This window comes from Melampsora larici-populina (assembly GCF_000204055.1).
Source record: "Melampsora larici-populina 98AG31 unplaced genomic scaffold MELLAscaffold_8, whole genome shotgun sequence".
Lineage (NCBI taxonomy): Eukaryota > Fungi > Basidiomycota > Pucciniomycetes > Pucciniales > Melampsoraceae > Melampsora > Melampsora laricis-populina.
Window position 1 is genome coordinate 1450617 of NW_006768772.1, and position 19381 is coordinate 1469997.

The 19381-nt window shown below is 39.6% G+C and overlaps 5 protein-coding genes across 5 annotated transcripts; 3 read left to right on the forward strand and 2 right to left on the reverse strand.

Moving 5' to 3' along the window:
• Positions 1 to 1639: 1639 nt before the first annotated feature.
• On the forward strand, positions 1640 to 4156 carry MELLADRAFT_95937 (uncharacterized protein; the record flags this gene model as incomplete). The annotated part of the gene is made up of 2 exons (XM_007407124.1): positions 1640 to 3735; positions 4006 to 4156. 2 exons carry the CDS (start codon positions 1640 to 1642, stop codon positions 4154 to 4156), a joined length of 2247 nt encoding a protein of 748 aa, XP_007407186.1.
• A 669-nt stretch (positions 4157 to 4825) lies between these two features.
• Positions 4826 to 6692, forward strand: MELLADRAFT_61157 (uncharacterized protein; the record flags this gene model as incomplete). Its single annotated transcript, XM_007407125.1, has 9 exons — positions 4826 to 4918; positions 5000 to 5060; positions 5138 to 5200; positions 5306 to 5313; positions 5398 to 5478; positions 5546 to 5972; positions 6043 to 6111; positions 6190 to 6309; positions 6526 to 6692. 9 exons carry the CDS (start codon positions 4826 to 4828, stop codon positions 6690 to 6692), a joined length of 1089 nt encoding a protein of 362 aa, XP_007407187.1.
• On the reverse strand, positions 6660 to 10102 carry MELLADRAFT_47500 (uncharacterized protein; the record flags this gene model as incomplete). The annotated part of the gene is made up of 11 exons (XM_007407217.1): positions 6660 to 7173; positions 7242 to 7301; positions 7399 to 7588; positions 7654 to 7740; positions 7823 to 8058; positions 8133 to 8419; positions 8488 to 8822; positions 9130 to 9617; positions 9688 to 9741; positions 9902 to 9971; positions 10039 to 10102. The coding sequence occupies 8 exons, from the start codon at positions 9508 to 9510 to the stop codon at positions 6983 to 6985; spliced, it is 1767 nt and encodes a 588-aa protein (XP_007407279.1).
• Positions 10103 to 12294: 2192 nt separating this feature from the next.
• Positions 12295 to 13589, forward strand: MELLADRAFT_104176 (uncharacterized protein; the record flags this gene model as incomplete). Its single annotated transcript, XM_007407126.1, has 2 exons — positions 12295 to 12643; positions 13168 to 13589. The coding sequence occupies 2 exons, from the start codon at positions 12295 to 12297 to the stop codon at positions 13587 to 13589; spliced, it is 771 nt and encodes a 256-aa protein (XP_007407188.1).
• A 3045-nt stretch (positions 13590 to 16634) lies between these two features.
• MELLADRAFT_104177 (uncharacterized protein) lies at positions 16635 to 17135 on the reverse strand (the record flags this gene model as incomplete). The annotated part of the gene is made up of 2 exons (XM_007407216.1): positions 16635 to 16792; positions 16916 to 17135. The coding sequence occupies 2 exons, from the start codon at positions 17133 to 17135 to the stop codon at positions 16635 to 16637; spliced, it is 378 nt and encodes a 125-aa protein (XP_007407278.1).
• Between the last annotated feature and the right edge of the window lie 2246 nt (positions 17136 to 19381).

The following is a 19381-nucleotide window of genomic DNA, read 5'->3' on the forward strand; positions in this document are numbered from 1 at the left end:
GCCGTTGGTCATCCAAGGCATTTTTAATTTATGTACGCGGACATGTGGCTTTACGTTTACCTGAAAATCAAAAACATGTAATTGGTCATGTGTCCCATGTGGGAGCTAACGTATCCTTTGTGTAACGGTGAGTTTCATGCTTTTACGTCATGGTAATGATTGCCTGACGTTTGGTAATTATTGCCTTTTATTTGGTAATTAGTGCCATTCCAGGTCATTTCCTGACGATTCTTTCTTGATGGTAATTATTGCCTCACGAAATTTTTTTCAATTGGTTCGTTATTCATTCCAAACTTATTATAAGTTTGTATTCTTTAAAATTGGGCATATCTGTGTTATGTTTTAAAAAGACAACTAACAAACCCTGTTATTATCTCCTACTTCACCACTCTTTAGATACCCTGTTTATAGGCGGGTCGGAGAGGGGGTTTTGGTTGGCTAGCAGTAATTCATTATTATCCTTGCGAGGATTTCGCCCAAACATTCTTTTACTCTTTGAGTAAATGTTCTAAGTTCCTTTCAGTAAGTTTACTTAGACACATTTCCCCCAGTTCTTCAAGCTGAGCTATCGGTGGGGCTGGAGGAGAAAAAACAGACCCAAAGACTGACTTTGGGTCTCTTTAACCCGGCACAGCGACGAGTCTGTGAAACCTGCACCCAGTCGATTTTGGCCATCTTCGGCTGTTTTGGACTTGATTCTCAAGGGCGCAAAACCGGTTGGTCAGTTTTTCGCCCAACCCCTAATAACACGTTACCAACAACTATAATACTTCAAGAGGCTCTACTTGAAACCTCATTGAGGATAAGATATTCCTCGACATCTGGACGCTGTCCTCAATTGACCATCACGGCGTCATGATGTGTTCCGAGCTGTTGATCTTGTTATGGCCCGAGGTCTGCCCAGCGTATGTACACGACTGCGGCACAGTAGACCTAGTCCAGCTTTGTATATAACCTGTCTAGCTCCAGCTCCCGGCTCCTTCCACATCCTTGTTCGTGGTTGGATCCCAGATGCTGAGCTTGCGCTCTAACAGGTATGCGTAATCTATCCTTGTTCGTGGTTGGATCCCAGATGCTGAGCTTGCGCTCTAACAGGTATGCGTAATCTATCCTTGTTCGTGGTTGGATCCCAGATGCTGAGCTTGCGCTCTAACAGGTTATGAGTCCCAGTCGGTGATACCAGCTGTGGATGTCAAAGATTTTGGTTGAAATTTTTTGAGCGATCGATACGTACCAGGTGTTCTAATCCATCACCGAGCAGAAATAAAGATTCCGACAACAACATCGGCTCAGTTTCATAACAAACAGAAGTTTACCAGTTTTAAAAGATTCAGAAGATTGAGTGTTATCGAAGTTTCATTTTTTTACAAAATAAGAAGAAGATATAGTGTTTTTAAAGGTTTTACTGTTGATTTACAAATACAAGATCGCCATTTGATAGCTATTTCAAGCGTCCAAAGTTATATCAAGATTTATTGATCAAACAGTTTATCGGTTGATGAAGTTTATATTACTATAATCCGCTCCTACCTTTAGTTTTAGTTCCAACCTCTTGATGCCAGCGTGTTAAGCTGAGGACTACCAGTTTGATTTATCACCACTCAATACCTTTTGAAGATTTGTTTTATTAATTCCAAAGATGACTTATCAACTTCCTTATCAACTTCCCACCACCACATTTCCTCTATCTACCCCGAATACCCAGACACTGCCACCTGCCCTTCTGCAAGCTCTCCATCGACTCGCCACATTTTCTTCCAACATCCAGCTCTTAACATCTCAATTTGCTCCGCATCTCCATTTCCACGCACATCATTCATGCTTCTCCAAGCCTACCCCACAACACTTTGCTCGCCGCCGGAAGCCAACAACTCGCTCAACAGCTTGGCGATTACAAAACCTCACGCCTCCTGATCCCATCACTCACCTTCCAGCTTCAGGTGTTACACCCTCGGCTTCAATTGCTACATTGATCACAAATGCCCCACTGCGGCCGGTCTCAGCTCCACCATTCGACTCAACGCGACATACCTCAAAAATGCCGAGATCAAGCTCTATACCTCCTTGTACCACTCAATCACGCACGCAAGCAGGGCCAAATAAACTAGTCCAATATGCTTTATCAAATCATCAATCTGATGAACCATTATCACAGAACAGCATCAAATCTCGATCAATGACTTCCGCAAGCACCGCGGTTGACCTGATCCGAGTCGAATGTCCAATCGACCAGCAACCTGTTCTCAACTCAAGACCCAAACGAGCTGCGCAACAGCCATTTCCACCGGCTGACTCTCATAATATCAAAAATACTCGTGATTTGCTTATAGACCTCAATGCAATCATCTCGAATGACTCAAGATTGCCTGTATCGGCCTCAGAAACCGAAGTATTGAGTGCTAGTATATCATTAACAGCCATAGATATCCCTAATGCTGCTATTGACTTGCTTGTTCCCACCACCGTCGGTCCAGCTCCTGCGATTTTAACAGTTGGCCCAGCACCTGACACCACTGTCGATTCGTCAGCTATCACCACTCCAATCGATCTAACATTGGCTCCTTTTGTCAATGAGTCTACTGATGATGTTGGTCTAGGACGTACGATTCATGACGGTTCTAAACGCGGCGATGATTTCACTACTACCGACGACGTCGCTGCAGCACTCTTGATACCTGCCACCGCTGAAAATCTAGAACACACTGCTGTTGTTTCACCACCGCGTGTCCCTTCGAATCTAGCGTCTGCCACCAAGATCGACCCGATCCTGAACGCGATTGAACTGGCGATAGTTCCAAATGTGAATCCTGTCATTGAGGATCTAATATTGAGCGCTGCGAATGATCACGCGTTATACTCTGCTGTTGGTTGTCTAACTACTGGTGATATCAATCAAGACACCATCACTGACATCGATCAAAACCGAACTGTGGATTTAGTGCTCAATGTAGAGAAAGGACTTGCGGATGATGTTGATCAAGAACTCGATACAACCAAAATTGTAGCTCTAAATGACCAATTACGACTACCGGTTGCAAGCCTGATGAAATCTGTCCCTATGTTTGCTGTTGATCGATCAGTTGATCTCGGTGATACTAAAGCGGGAAATCACGGACACGCTGCTGACGTTCACCCAGACCCTGATGCTACAACCGATCCCGTTCTTGATGATCTTGTCTCAATACAATCAGAAACCAATCACCCTCTGCAAGTTTTTATCTCTGATATTCACCTTGGATCAAATTTGGATATGCTCTCATCACCACAGCCTTATCATATTGCTCACCCTGTCGCATCCTCAACCGACATACCTTCGCCTTTGATGAACAAGAAGAAGAAGAAAAAGAAGAACAAGAAGAAGAGACATAGTACTGATAATAATTCATCTGAACAACACTGCCGCAAATATGATGTCACTGACAACTTTGGCTTTTACGCTCCAAATGGATGGATTGAAGATCATCATCATTCTTCAAATCATTCTCCTTCACTGCAACAAGACATGCATACACCGAGTGAAACCAATTATGACCACCTTCTTGGTCTTGTTCATCAACTTCTCTTTTGTCATCATATGTACGACCTCCTTCAAGTAGATGAGCAGGGTATCCTTTTTGGGAAGGAATATGGTCAACATATTCAAAATCAAGATGTGATTTGTTATTCACATGAGGGTGAATTCATGTTTAGACGTACAAAAGATGGAAAGATATTTGATTATCTTGATGTGCTTGAGTATTGATATCTTTTCTCTTATATTTTCTGTTCTTGTTTTATTTTGGAAGCAGATTTACCACATGGTGCTTATTGATTATGTGAAGGGGGGAGAATTTCTCTAGTATTCCAAGTTTCTTTTCCGCATTTTGTTTGACTCGGCGATGATCTTTTATTTTTGTTATCTTATCTTGACTTTTCCACATATATGTGATGATTTTTTTTTTTTTGTTTTTACTTCTCTCTCTGTTTCTGTTTCTATGGGGTACTGTGCCTTGTCGTGGGGGGGAGTGTTATGGCCCGAGGTCTGCCCAGCGTATGTACACGACTGCGGCACAGTAGACCTAGTCCAGCTTTGTATATAACCTGTCTAGCTCCAGCTCCCGGCTCCTTCCACATCCTTGTTCGTGGTTGGATCCCAGATGCTGAGCTTGCGCTCTAACAGGTATGCGTAATCTATCCTTGTTCGTGGTTGGATCCCAGATGCTGAGCTTGCGCTCTAACAGATCTGAGCCTTTCTGAGATACTCAATGATCGTCAAACAAAAATATCTAATCAGCTTTACAGTCAAATCGGAAAAGCTTGACCAATTTTGCCCGCAAAACTCGAGCAATTTGGCGGGGAATTTGTGACAAGCTTTTCTGGTTTGACTGTAACTCAAAGCCAGAAGGAGCTTTTCAAAAGATTTGTATAAATAACCCGAGATCCTCCGTACAACAAAAGCAGATCATTTAAATCATTCCTTACTGATCACTTCCAAGACATAGAGTCCATCAAATCGTCAATTGGTAAAGAGAGCACGTATGTATAGCGAGCACATCAGCTTATATCCTGAGAGATGAGCGATGCGATGTCCTCTTAAACCCTCCGAGGTATCATTCCCAACCTCATGGTAAAGAATTTATAAAGCCTCGAGAGTTAGACTCTTCTGATATTCCCTTTCACCCTACGATCACTTCAATCCGATTTTCCTTACCTCCTACCTCTCGTGTGCAAAGCTACCTTTCCTGAAATTATCCTTTTACCTTTCTTTAAGCTCAATACACTCACTTCGATTTTTGAATTCTGATCACTGTGTGATTTTTGATTCTACATATATTTTACAATCATCATGTCTCAATCAATGAGCACTCGTAACCTATCTTCATTCTTATTCATCATCTTAACTTTTCGTTTCTCACAACAAGCTGGAGTCGGAATAGGAGTAAATCATCAGTTTTACTAATCAAACCAAGAATGAAAGCTCATCAATGGAAACTAAGAATTAAAACTTGTTTTGTTGTAGAACCTTCCTAGTTGCGCTCGTACATGTTTAAATCAAGAGGTTTCTGTAACAAATTGCAGCGGTGAGTTTTTTTCCCCCTGGTTGGATAGAAAAACAAGTGAAATGCTAATACTAATTTCTTCTGATTGTTGTTTTCAGCTACCACTGATTTTGCTTGTCTTTGTTCAAATTCAAAATTCGAATCTATGATATCTGATTGTTGTAAGTATTTCTATTTCTTCATACACTTTTGCAATACATAAAACACACAAACTGATCAATATCATCATGACGAAAACCATTTATTTTATTTTCAACCTGGAAAAGTTCACAAGGTGAGAAGACTTTCAAATAACCAACATCATCGGTATATCGCTTTCAATACAAGACTAAGAAATCTTCTGATTTGTATTTTGTAGCATTGTGATCACGATGAATTTTCAAAATCATCACAATTCTTATCTACATGTTCAAACTATACCAACAACTCAAGTTCCACCGTAAGAAATCTTTCCCTTTACCCAATCATGGAAGAAAACTTCAAACATTGACTTTTTTTAAAATTAGCCTAAAGAAACAGATGAAAAGAAAACAGATGATTACACAACACCAAAGAAAACTTCTAATAAGACCGTTGATCCGATCCCATCAACAATAAAGAAAACTTCTAATGAGACCGTTAATCCGATCCCATCGAAAATGAAGAATGAAAACGGAAACGAAAATCCAAAGGTGATAGTGATTAATGTTCCTACAGCTGTGACTCAGTCTCCAGTCCCATCGGTTTCTACTGCGACTTCTACACCTGCAAAGAATTCGACTACAGAAAGCTCAGATAGTAAGACAGACAAGTCTGGAAACAAAAAGAACGAAACTTCATCCAACACTAAATCATCCAACAATAAATCATCTGACAATAAATCATCCGACAATAAATCATCCGACAATAAATCATCTGACAATAAATCCCCCGACAATAAATCATCCAAATCTGGTGAGTTGAAAAACTTTACAATCTATATTAAAAATTGTTTATAAACTGAACTTGTTTGCTTACGTCTTAGAACCTTCTAATTCTACCGATTCTGATCCCAACACTGACACTGATAAAGAAGACACTTCAACCACTAACAGTAAGTGATCGTTCAATTTTTAAAAACAAATTCTTATAATTCTTATCTTTTTTTACTTTGCGTTTTCTTATTACATAGGTACTTTATCAGATCCAAGTGATGATAAAACCAATACAACACTTCAAAATCAATCAAATCAAACTAATTTCAAAAAGAGTGGAACTGAGAAATATGATGTTAATTCTGGTTCATCTCAAAGTAAGTATTTTTTTGTTTCATAAATAATCAATAACCGAAAGCTTTAGATTGAAGAAAATCTCATTTCTTGGGATTTCTCTTATGTAGGTTCAATTTCTTTAACTTTACTTTTATCAAGTTTAAGTTTAAGTTTTGTAATCTTTTCTTAAGAAGCCTACTTTCTTTTTTCTTCTGTGCAAAGTTTAGTCATCCTTTTCTTTATAAAATTTTATGTAGAGAAATCTTTCTATCAAATTGTAAATAGTCAGAACAAACATGTAAATCATGAAACTCATTTCGATTTGAACCAGACTCATCAAATTCTCATGTATTTAGTTCTTTTGAATCGTGATCTCAAACATCATGAAATTGGAAATTCCAAAAACCGATTAAACCTTTCCTGAATATCAAAAAGGTTTTTCTCTCTTCTCAATAGATAAAAAAAGATGTATAAATAAAGAATATATCTAACCATAGATCATCTTTCAAACAAATCATTAATAATACATGATTCAAACCAATCCAAAACCCAGCCCATTTGCAACCTCCTAAAGAATACGTAATATACAATTAATAAATAATCACAGACAAAACCAAACAAATCCCGTTTTTTTTGCGCGTCATCCACATCACCCTTCCAACCATGATTAAAGCATACAAATATATCCCCTCCACGCCAAAATATCAAAAAAAATCAAAAAACAGATCGACCTCTAGTTTCAAAAGGTAAACCAGCCAAAGCTAAACCAGCCACAATAGCACCTCCACCAGCTAAATAAAGTACAGTATTGGTTGATCGATCTATTACTGAACTGACTGCAATTGGTGCTATAATTGATGATAATCTTCCTAAAGTTGAAGTTAATCCACACGCTGATCCTCGTACTATCAAAACAAAAAGAAACCCCGTCAGTTTATATGATGAAATGATCTAGATCAAATGAAGTATTTACTTGGGCCTGGAAATGCTTCAGGTGTAAAAGCATAAAGGATAGCATTTAACAAAGTTTGGACTAAAAATTCCAAAGGAGAAGCAAAAATGGAAAAGAAATCAGTCAAATGATCTTTGAGTTTATCGGGAAAAGGATGGAAAGAAGGAAAAACACTCACAAAAATATTCTAATGCGTTCATAGCCACTTCAGTAGTCAAATCATCTACAATCGCATATAAACATAATGAAATTCCCATTCCAAAAGCTGAAAGGACCATTCCCCATTTCCTTCCTACATTTGGTATATCAATTAAAACACTTGCACAGAGAGCTGCTGGGATTCCAACCGAGTAAATGATAATGTAATTCTACAGAAATATCAATGTGAAAACATGAGTGAATCAATTGATGATAAGAAGAATGATTTGCTTACTATGTAGGTCTTTTCACGAGATAAGTTATGCGAAGCTCCTTTCTTTGCCAAGACAAGTGGTAAGAATTGACCAGCGATCGAAAATGCCTACAAAGAGTGATCAAATCGATTAACAATCTATTTTGGATTCTTCAAGACATAGCAGAAGAAGAAGGGGAAAAAAGCTAACCCAAAAGTCTGCCATAAAGGCAAGGCAAAGTAATGTAGTAGTGATCCCAACGATTCGATTCTTGAATAAACCTTTTAAATGATCAGCCTTATGGATCCAACCTGTTTTAGGTTCAGGTATAAAAGCATAAGATTGAGTTTCTAAATGTTGAAAATCTTTCAAAGTTAATGCAGGTACTGGTTGTTTATTGAAAGCTGCAATCGAATAAAGAACTCTTAATGCTTCTTGATCTTTTCCTGAAAAATCAAAAACTATAATTAGAATTTCTCTTTGACTAATATAGAATTGAATCAGAAGAATAATCACAAACCCTTAGAAATCAAAAACTTTGGACTTTCTTGAAAAGTAAAAAGTAAAATTCGACCTAAGAAGACAATCATTGTGATCCCACCAATCGTCCACATTAAATATCTCCAACCATAATTAATTGAACGATGACAACAATCAACTGTTGCATCTAATGCACAACTTTTCAGTTTTTCTGAACAAGAGAATTGAGGAATAAAAGCTAATCCCAATACACTAGCTACTACTACTCCTACAGGTTGAAAGACTGAAAGTGTAGCTAATAACGATCTTCGATTAGTAGGTAAGAATCTATGATTGAGAAATCCGAATGATGAGTTACTACCAATTAACAAGAAAAGGTAGAGGAAAGAACTTACTCAAGAGTAATAGTAGCATCTACAGGTATATTTCCACCCACACCAGTACCAATCAAAGCCGTAAAAAACACAATAAGGTCGAAATTACCAAAGACAGGTAGTATCAAACCAAAACCAGAAGAGATAAGACAAGTTAAATTGAAACACCACTTCCGACCAATCATATCCACCAATAAACCCCAAAAGAATGCTCCAAATGTTAAGCCGACAGCAAAGGAAGTAAACAAATTGGTAACTTGACTATCTTTCAAACCGAATTCTTGTTGTAATGAAGCTGCAATGATTGAAAACCCATGTGCCCACATCAGGTCTAAAAAGAAACCGAAACCACATAACTGAATGATAGAAGACGATGAAGCGATAAGGTTCAAGAATAGTTAGTATCTTCGAGAATCAACACAAGATGGAAAACTTTGAATACGATTTTCAGAGAATTGTAATGTGTGATGGAAATGATAAGAAGAAGTGATTTGTGAATTGTATTTGGTGAATATGTTACATTTGACCTAACACTTTCACTTGTCTTTGTAATTCAATCGGCTCTGGTCGCTGACTAACAACTTTGATTGCGATGTCGTAGGTAATTTAGAAGAACGGGAAATTGGAAGAAGTGAAGATTGATTCTAAGGAAAAAGAACGTACACAGAAGATGGACCATTGATATCTTCCCATCCCCAGTAAATCAAGTTCATAATCTATCAAACTGGCCTTACGTTCATAAAGTGTTAACTGATCCCAATTACTGACTTTGGCAGAGAGGATATGATCAAATGTACCATCAGGAGTAGAAGTTTGAGAATTAGAAGAAGAGGGAGAATCCGATGATTTCGCTCGATTTGAAGTTTCTTTGATCACTGATTCTTCTTCATGTTTTTGAGGATCATATCGATTTTGAGTGGTGATGGTAGAAGGTGATTTAGATCGATGATGGAATTCATTAAGTGGTTGGATTGAAGAAGGTGAACCTGGATCTTCAGAATGATTAGAGTCTTCATTGGTTTGGATTCTTTCGTGTCGATTCATTGGGATGATGTTATTCTTGGTTGGAGGTGATGATAAAGGAATAGCGGAATAAGAGATTGGTGAAGCTTCTCTCCAAACTCCTTCACTATAAACTTCAGAATCCTGAGCTGCATTAAAATCAGAGTTCATCCTTATTTGGTTAAGACCGGATCAGATTTTCTTAGAATTGTGAATTACCGGATTGAGTATCTTTAAGATTGAGATGCAGGGTCTTACAGGGTAGTTTTGATTCTGAGACAAGGATGGTGAAAGAATCGATCAAAGTTGAGTTAAAGAAAGAATCACCTTCTATCAGCTTCCTTTGAGCTTGAGAAGGGTACAAACAGGTACAGATGATATCTTTTTAATTAAACTTGGAAGTTATCAGAATGGCTGGCTGTTTACCACTGACTTTTAAGTCGCCATCCAGGATTCCAGTGTCGGTGTGTTTTGATGGAATTCAAATTCAGAAATCGATGTGACTTGAAAGATGGAGATACTCAGAACCAAAAAAGCAAGATATCAATTCAAAGCTTCAATCGATCTCACCAATTCAGTCTCATATCTATCATCCTTCACTGTGATTTGATTTGAAACTAGACTAACGACACAACACACCGCAAATTTCAAGATAATCGATTTAGATCTTAGACTTTCAAGACTCCATCCAGAAGTTGACTCAAATGCGATCATCTCAACTTTTGTATACCGGCTTTTGAGCCATTTCGGATCCTGGTCATGGCCAGATGAGGACATTTGAATTGAATGATTTGGTTAATCTGACTCACATGAACACCAATGAGTTCTATCACCGCGGTTCAAAATTAAATTCAAACCCGGTTTACCAAGAATATATGCACCGATTTTCAAGTCAGCTCAAATGACATCATCGATTTGAAACAGTTGAGAAATTCTAAAAAGATCACGTGAGATTTCACTCATATCTTCTCACCAGAGGACTGCCCCAGATCGACTGCCCACCGAATTGGATATGGATATTCACTGGATTGTTTTTTCAAGTGCAATTGCGATGTCATTTAAGGCACTCAAGGCTACATATGTACGCACACTTGACTAAGTCCCATCGTGCCGGGGTTTATTATGCACGCTTATATACAAGGAACAGTGTAACGAGGGATAATCTAATCTTGCCTGAAGACTGCCTCTTTGAAAGAATCAGAAAAGGATTTGCTGACTTCTTTAAGATAAAGCATCAAAGAAATAAACATCAACACTTAATTCAATTATTATACCCATGAATTATAAAGAGAAAAAGTTTGACACTCCTATAGGGTTATTCCAAAAGGATCTCAAAAGCACAATTTTATTGACCAAAACAAGGCAAAAATCAATGTTATTCCAATAGTGGTATTCAAAATTCATGTTTTGTGCCCCAGAAGTGTCCAGAAGTGACATCCAGAAACTTCTGGGACACCTCCCAAATGTTTTTGGATGTCACTTCTATGAGTCAATACACGACAAGCAGATACGTCGTAAGTAAGAAGGTGCTTGGTAAGTGTAAGAGAAAAAGAGTTTGACAAGATGAAGAACAAACTCTAGTGAACTCATAGGTAGGTTTTTATAAGAGAAAGAAGAAACAACAATAGTAATGAGAGAGTTAAGAAACTTGCGTGTACATCACACTAGAAATCATCCATAACAACATATCAAATAATAAATTTGAAATAACAAAATCAAATAACCAATAAACATCACATCATGATTTCAATACTCGCCAACAACTTCTGGACCTTTCTTGATAGCTTTGAGAGCCCCACAATGAACCCATCCCACCCCCATCACCTCACTTGTGTCTTTCCACAAATGCCCCTTAGCCCGGCAGGTCTTGGGCTATGTGTTCAATCTACAGATAACAAACTTCCACTGCCATTACCATACAACACTTCAAGGAATTGACTTGATTGTCTGACTCTCACTGATCTCTGGAGAAGCTATTTAGCTAACTGCTTGTGTCAGTTTCTCTCTCACTCATCTCATACGTGGTTACTTTGTTGCTAACTTGAAAATTGATCTTGCTATTGATCCATCTCATCTCTCTTTTAATAAATCACTTCAAGAAGAACAGCTGTGTCAAATCAGAGTTGAAGACTTAAGTTGGACAATTGATCAAATCAAACAATTGATCAAAACCCAACAATTGAGCAAATTTGAGCAATTGATCAAAATTTAACAATCAATCATAGTTCAACAATTAACTTCTTCAACTTGCCTATTCTATCTTTTAACAGTGATTTTTTTATCTGTTCCTATTCACATTGGTATTAATGATTGCATTCAAGTGCGGCTTACTTGATTTTCAAAATTGAAGAGAGTCAATGACTATCTTTTTGTGTTGTAAAAAAGATATCTTGTTGAAATGATGATAAGATAAATTTAATCATTCACAATTTGAGTTGAGGGTAGATTTGATGAGAAAGTGGTTGTCAAGAATATCATGAAAATGTGCTTTGATTGATGTCTTAATCATCAAAGACTATGACGTGTCTTATCTCAAGACTTGTTGTGAATGCACTGGGTAGTTGTTTGATTGGTTATCTTAACCAAGGTACGACTTAAGATGTAGGTCCATGACCAAAAGGTTCTAAGTGGTGAGGAAACTGTACAACTGTACAAAGTACACTTCTGGTCTGAGAAATTCACCTGACAGAGAATTTTCAGTCTCCGCACCAATCCCAAAGTACCTTTTGAAGATCCCAAGACATTCAAACTTTTTATATACACAACTCACTGAGTTTTTTATTATTCAGTTGATTAATTCAAAGAAGGTTAGAGTTCAGAATAACAATGGCATCATTCAATGAGGAGATGGAATCAACAAAAAGCAAGATTACAGCAGCGGGAACCAAAATTGAAATTACAAAGAAACCGAAGCAGTCACAAAAAACAGGAACAAGAAGCCAAACGAGGACTACCGAGGTCAATGGCGGAGACAGACAGCAACAAGAAAACCATGAGACAGAGGAGAGCCAAGGTAAAACTCAGGGCACATCAACTTTGGTCACAGCAGAAGCATCAACCTCAAACGTAAATGTTGATCAAGACCAAGGGAATGTAGCGTTGGGAGGTGGAGAGATGAAGGACAGCGGTGTTACAAAGAGAAAGGAGGAAAGAGAAGGAAGTGCATCTGATAATGGTGAGTACAGATACAAATAGTGAAGCCCTCCTTTTTCATTTCCATTATTTCAAGTCTCCCCCCCTTCCCAACTGTGAAAAGAAAGGCCTTTACAAAGCCCGTACAATCCATAAAGGAAACAACAATCCACACATCATTCCCACAAATTTTCCTCTTGTATTCCCCTTTCTGTTCTCTACAATATACCAAGAAAGAGATCCAAGGACCCCCAGCAGTTTCTCAAGCAGGGAGAGGAAATCAAACAAAACGGAAGTGCACCAGTCACAAGAAAAAACTGAGGCCGGCGTGGGCTATACCGCGACCAAACGGGAAAGAAAAAAGAGACAATAAGTCGCAAATCCAAAATAATACCCTGAAGGGAAAGATCAAGTATACATATGATCAAAACAAACAAAGTTTATGACCAGTAACCCAATGCCCCAATCTGTTAAAGAGAGAGGGAAAGAAGTGGAAAACACAGGGGGACGTGTTTAAGAACAGCTGGCTAATAAACAAAATGCTCCATTACACAAAAAATTATTCAGACGAAAACGAGCAGTCCAGGAAATCCAAGTGGATGTGGAGAACCAAAAACGAATATTATTTCGGTGATGCTCAAAGATCAGACAAAATGCTAAGAGTGTTCAATGCAGTCTACGGAGGTGATCACCCGACGCAAGATGACAGAGACAGAGTCACCAACAACCCAATAAATGTCGCGGAGGGCATACACAACGTTGTCCGTGAGGAGCCGCAACAAGAAAATCGGCGGCCAAGAACCAAGTCTTTGGTCGCCGGAAGCAATAGCAAAAGCAAAAGCAAGAGCAAGACAGAAGCTAGACCTGTGAGGAAAGCAGAAGAGGAGAAGTCAGAGAAGATGGTCTTGAAGAAGGAGAAGCCAACAACAAAGGCAAAAGAGAGCAGAAAGGGAGAAGACTCAGGTGAGAGTCGGACAGACTCAATATGAAGAGACGAAACGTGCTGATGAATGAGTGAGGCAAGAGCAGGAACCAAAGACAGGATAACCTACATGATAGGAAAACCAATCAAAGGGAATATACTCCTCCCATTAACCCCATAATTTGACACGAAAATGAGGACACTCAAAGCTTACGTTCAGTTGACGGTATTCGACCCAGCATGGATTGAGAAAGACCATTGCCAAGTCGGAAAGAAGAAAATGAAGACCATCAAGGAACTCCAGGAGGACATTACAACAGCCACCTTTTCAGGCTCAACACCTCCGGAGGAACTGTTGATGACATATGGTTTCTGGACAGACGCCATGGATCTCTTCATAAGATACCTGGAAACGGAGTACAACAGATCTGAGCAGCGAAAATGTTTAGACAGCATAAAGAGAACATTGTGAGCATAAAAAGGTCAACAAAGTGCTGGATGGTGGCTCTCAGGTACTGTATGAAAGTACGTCTGGTAGTAATGGTGGTGAAGAAGGTCAAAGGCAAAAGAGTTATCATTGACACAGGCTACCTGCACAGAGATATCCTAAGAGAGGCGAAGGAAGAAGCGGACAACAACAGAGAGCAAAAGTTCCAAGAAAATCCTTACGTAGCAGGCGGAGGCAAGGAAAATTTCAACCCAGTAACCGGTCTGACAAAGTCCGGGGCCAAAAGGAATTTTGCGCATGCCAACAGCACCAGCAAAAGTAAGTGTGGCACGAGCCGAATCCAGAGACAGGCAAAGAATTGACATAGTCCGTTTCTATCTGAAGCCGGAGCAAGCTCGTCCTACAGTGCGGGTAAATTGGTGGGATACCAAGGTAACAACTGGATCCTGAACTACAATGCAAAGAGGGCAAAGGGTTTCTGGAATTCAGGGCACAGGACCGATCCAATCCAAGTCTTTGAGAACGGAGCCAGCGGGAAAGGGAAGGGAGTTGGAGCCTGGAATGCGAAGGGGAAAGTGACAGGAAACAAGAGCAAAAACGCAGACAAACAAAGCAAGCAGTAAGTGTGAAGAGCCAAAAAACCAAGAGGACCCAGTAGCCTGCCCCCCCTTGTTTTCTCTTGGACCATGATATGTTGTTATGAGGAAAGAGACTAGTGAAATGACATACCATGATCCGAAATGATTTAGCCCATGTAGGGCCGCCTTTAGCACTGAGCGCGCGAGGGAACCAAGAGTACAATGTGCCATCACCCAAAACGTGTCTGACCCCACGGAGCAACAAGGTTGCCAAAGGGAGGTAATAGGAGCTTGAGAAGAGCAGACAGAGTGCAGTTTGACAGAGCAACCAGGGCTAGGCGTAACATGCCATCCAGATCTGAAAATTTACTCTAAACCGGTACCAGTACTATCAGAGAGCTTACCGGAAAAGGGATACAAGATGAACAGGAAGTGGCCAACAAGCGTGAACTGTGAGATGAACTTAAAGATGTGGGAGAAAGTTTTAAGGGACCTGAACCTGATGGAAAAACACGGATACATTTTACAAGTTTTTTTGGCAAGAGCCATCAACGACCTGTCATACCCGAAAAGAGAGAAAGACCTAACATCAGTGAACTCGCTGGTGGACAAGGAAGATTTTAAGACTAGTTGGGACGATTTTAAAACATTTGCAACCTTTCTTAGCAAGGAAGGAGGAATTCTCAAATCAGGGATATTTGATTGGGAAAAAGCCTACCAGCAGATCCCAACAAACCCCAACCAATGGTGCTATTCAATGTTGAGGACTGCAGAGGGTAGAATCATTTTAGATACCAGAGTGTCTTTTGGCGGAGTAGCCGGTTGCAGAAGTTTTGGTGGCCCGGCGGACGCTGTAGAACTTAAAGCTCAACAAGAGCTTTACAGAGCTTAAAGAGGGATAATCTACTAATAAAGTATCTAGTAGAAGTTGCCTAAGACTGCCTCTTTGAAAGAATCAACACGGGGTTTTGCTGAATTCTTTGGGATAAGGCACCAGAGAAAGTTGTCTCAATACTTAATTCAAGTATTATTCCCGTGATTTTTAATTATAAAGAAATCTCAACACTATTGTAGTGTTATTCCAATTTGAACACAATAAAACACAATTTTAATTACTAGCAAAGCAACAATCACTTTGATTGTTATTCCAATGAAGACTTGTAGTCTTATCACACGTAAAGAAATCTCTCCTTTGATGTCACCTGAGGAGTACAGATGCTTCGGTACTTAGCAGACCATAAACATATGCTGTACGCTGGGCTAAGTGCCGGAAATACCGGGCAGATGCCTGCAGGTGAGCCAGATGGGAAGCTTAAAGGTACATCCACAAGTCTTCCTTTTGGAAACTTGTTCTTCATCATTCAAATCATCAATCACCCTAATTTGGGCCATCAAAGTCTGCAACAATGATGTTTTACGTTTAGTTGAAATATTTGGAATATTTCAGCCTTCACGCGCACAAGAAAAGCAGATGCATCTGACTCTGCTGTTTCAGTGCAGCATATACATATGTTCATAGGCAGATGCATCTGCATCTGTACACCACATATCAAGTACAATATCAGATGAATCTGAATATGTACCTGAAAACCCAGACACATCTGACTATCTCTGCCACACACCAAAGGTACAGTCAACCAGATACATCTGGTTGCTACACACAATACAAACCCAGATGCATCTGGGTATGTTGGACTCCTTTACTCATCACGACTCAACAACAATACAAGCCCAGATGCAACACCCCGATGCATCTGGGTATACTGGACTCGTTACTCATCACGAGTCCAGTCATCGAATTTCAGATGTATCTGGCTCGATCGTAATCATCACGCCAGTGTCCATGCAACACAGATTCATCTGCATCTCTACTAGCGACGCTCCCCACTAACCACATAGAGACTTTACACAATCTTGATATCAAAACTTGAAGTTACAAGTAGAAATTGATGCGATGGTCATACGGGTTTGGAGGCAAATGAAGACATTGATTTAATAAGCATTTGAAATGTACCACCAAAGGATTTCAAACAAATGAATTGAAATTTCACAATTCAAACAGATAAGTAGACGCCAAATAAGTTATCTAACGAGGTTCAATAGAATATTCACCAAAATCAGGATCTGTTTGATCAATCTCTGTAAACATGAATTTACCATCTTGTTCTAGTTGAGAAAGTTCTGATCTACGTTTTCTGATCTTGTTCATTTCTTTAACTGCTTCTCCAATCCTTTTATTGGATTCTATAAGTGAACTTGTAATTGATTTGATTTCTTCTTTTGTCATCATTGTTGTTCTTTTGAATAGTCTAGGTCTTTTTCAAGAATTGGATTCTTCGATTTTGCTGTTGCAATACTCTAACGGACTTTCGTATCCTGGACTTGATTCTTCTTCTTCTGTAGTTGAACTTTCTTCATCGGAACTTTCAAATTCCTCCTCTTCTTCACTTTGAGATGTTGGATTATTGTGTTTTCGTTGTTTATTGTGAAGTGGTGAAGGTAATTCAACGTCTAACACTTCATCTTGAAGCATTCTAAGCCAGGCTAAAGTGTGTTGTCTAGCAAAATCTACTTCCATATCAATCATCATCGTCATCAAGCAAACGGTTTAGCATATCATTTGATTGCATTTTGAAAATTGAGCTTGCTTGACAGAAAATCGGAGATGAAATAACCTGAAGTTCAATTTGTATGAGAGGTCAAATTGGACTGCTCCTTTGTGTTAAGATTCAGAGGGAAAGAATTAAAAACTGTGTTCAATCACGAAGTGTGTTGAACAAGTGAAGAATCATGTGACAGATGATGTTCGCTCATCTATCTATGGTTTGTTGAGTTTTAGTATGGTTAGTTTGTTTCGAAGGGAAGGTCTCACATTATCAATTGTTATCTTAGTAAGTAAATTTGTATAAAGAATTGAGAACTGATACATGTCATACAATCAATGCAAAGAAAAACAAATGAAGTGAGTTTTACGGGGTAATCATCAGATGCGTCTGATTAGGCAAGTCAGATGCATCTGACTTGCCTATCTGGATGCATCTGATCCATCTACTCATACGTCACTGATTGACTTGACAATTGATTCATTTCATCTGAGATGCATTCTGAAAGCCCTCGCAACGCTCCATATATTGCAATAAGATATTCAAGAAAGAAGAGAAAGAATGAACTACAGGAGATTTATAACTGAACACAACTATTACCTAATCCAACACCTCCTTCACCATTACCACCAGATCCACCTCCTTCACAACTATCACCTAATCCAACACCTCCTTCACCATTACCACCTGATCCAACTCCTTCACCATTACCACCTGATCCAACTCCAATCCCATCACCGCCTGATCCAACACCTCCAACAGCATCACCACCATTACCACCATCACCAACGCGTCCATCACCTCCATTACCATCATTACCTGGGCCAACGACGCCACCACCATCACCACCAGTTCCTCCAACAGCATTTTCATTCTCAGCTTTGAATACGGTCCAAGGCGCAGCAACAGGTGTTCCCCCTCATTACCATTAAGGAACTTCTGATCTTTTATGTCCTGAAGCCATTTTCGTCGACCAGCGCGTTTTCATGCCATCAAAGCCTAGCATGAACTCGTGGGTGGACATCGCTGAATCTTCATGGCGGAGAAAAACAATGCCAACCTTATTTTTTTCGAACACAGCAGGCACATCAGGACCTCGGGGAAAGCCTCTTGTAGGGAGAAACAAGCTGTGTCAGTTGATATTACAAAGTTGAATCAATCAGATCATGATCAACTGACTTATCTGTGCAAGCAACAAACTCGTGAGCTCAGTACTTTCGCGGTCACACTTATTGGGAGGACGAGTGACTTTGTTTTTATTGGTGTTGTTACTCGCCGCGGCAGTCGCATCAATTTCATTGATCTCGGGTTTGGCTTGGGAGTAGATTGGAAAGATCGTCTGAAACTTGATCTTCTCGTCCATCCAGGTGCTGATCTCGGGTAAAGAAGTGAATTCGTGACACCAACCAGTGCCCAAGGTCTTGCTACACCCTATTGCATAATAGTCAAAGTCGGCAAGGATAGCATCGTGGTGGAGCTAACAGAACAGTAGAATGAGAAAATGAATTGATGTAACAGTAGATGATTTAAAAGAAAGAAGTACATACCTGTTGAAGCCTCTTCTTGAACGTCCGAAGAGAGAGCTTTTCTTTCTTCTCAGATGAAGGAACCTCAAATCTTTTACGATCTTTTGCAACCTTTGCCGGATCGACTAGCTTGTCGTATAGAGGACCATACAGGGCGTCTTCTTCAGGTGAAAGCTTAGGAACCTCGGGGATCAGGACTTCACAGTCCACGGCGTCTTCATGGTCTTCTACAGCGATCGCTGAATAGTCCGGATAGCCTCCCAACGCGTGAAAGATGCGTGAAGTGAAGACTGCATGCTTGTCGTCCTTCAATCGGTGGTAGGTATTGCGATTGGCTTTGTTTCGCGCGGCCAGAATCTCACTAGCGTTAGGATCACCCCGTGCGGGCACTGGGAAAATGCAACTCGTGGTCAGTTACTTTAGACCATATTTCCATTCAATATCAGGGTGCGAATGGACTTACTCGGATTCTTAAAAGCTAGCTTCGAAAAAGCTAGGAATCGATTCTATGCATGCGCCGCCCGAGATGCACCTGAGATTCCGCTATGAAGAAGATGATAAAGAAGTCATTGAGATGTAAAGAAAAGAAGGAGATGTAATGAAAATCTAGAGAATGAAAAATTTGAATTTAATCAATAAAAACTTGTACTTACAGATGGGATTTCAGGGTATCCACGTGAACTTTGCCAATCATCGCTAGCATG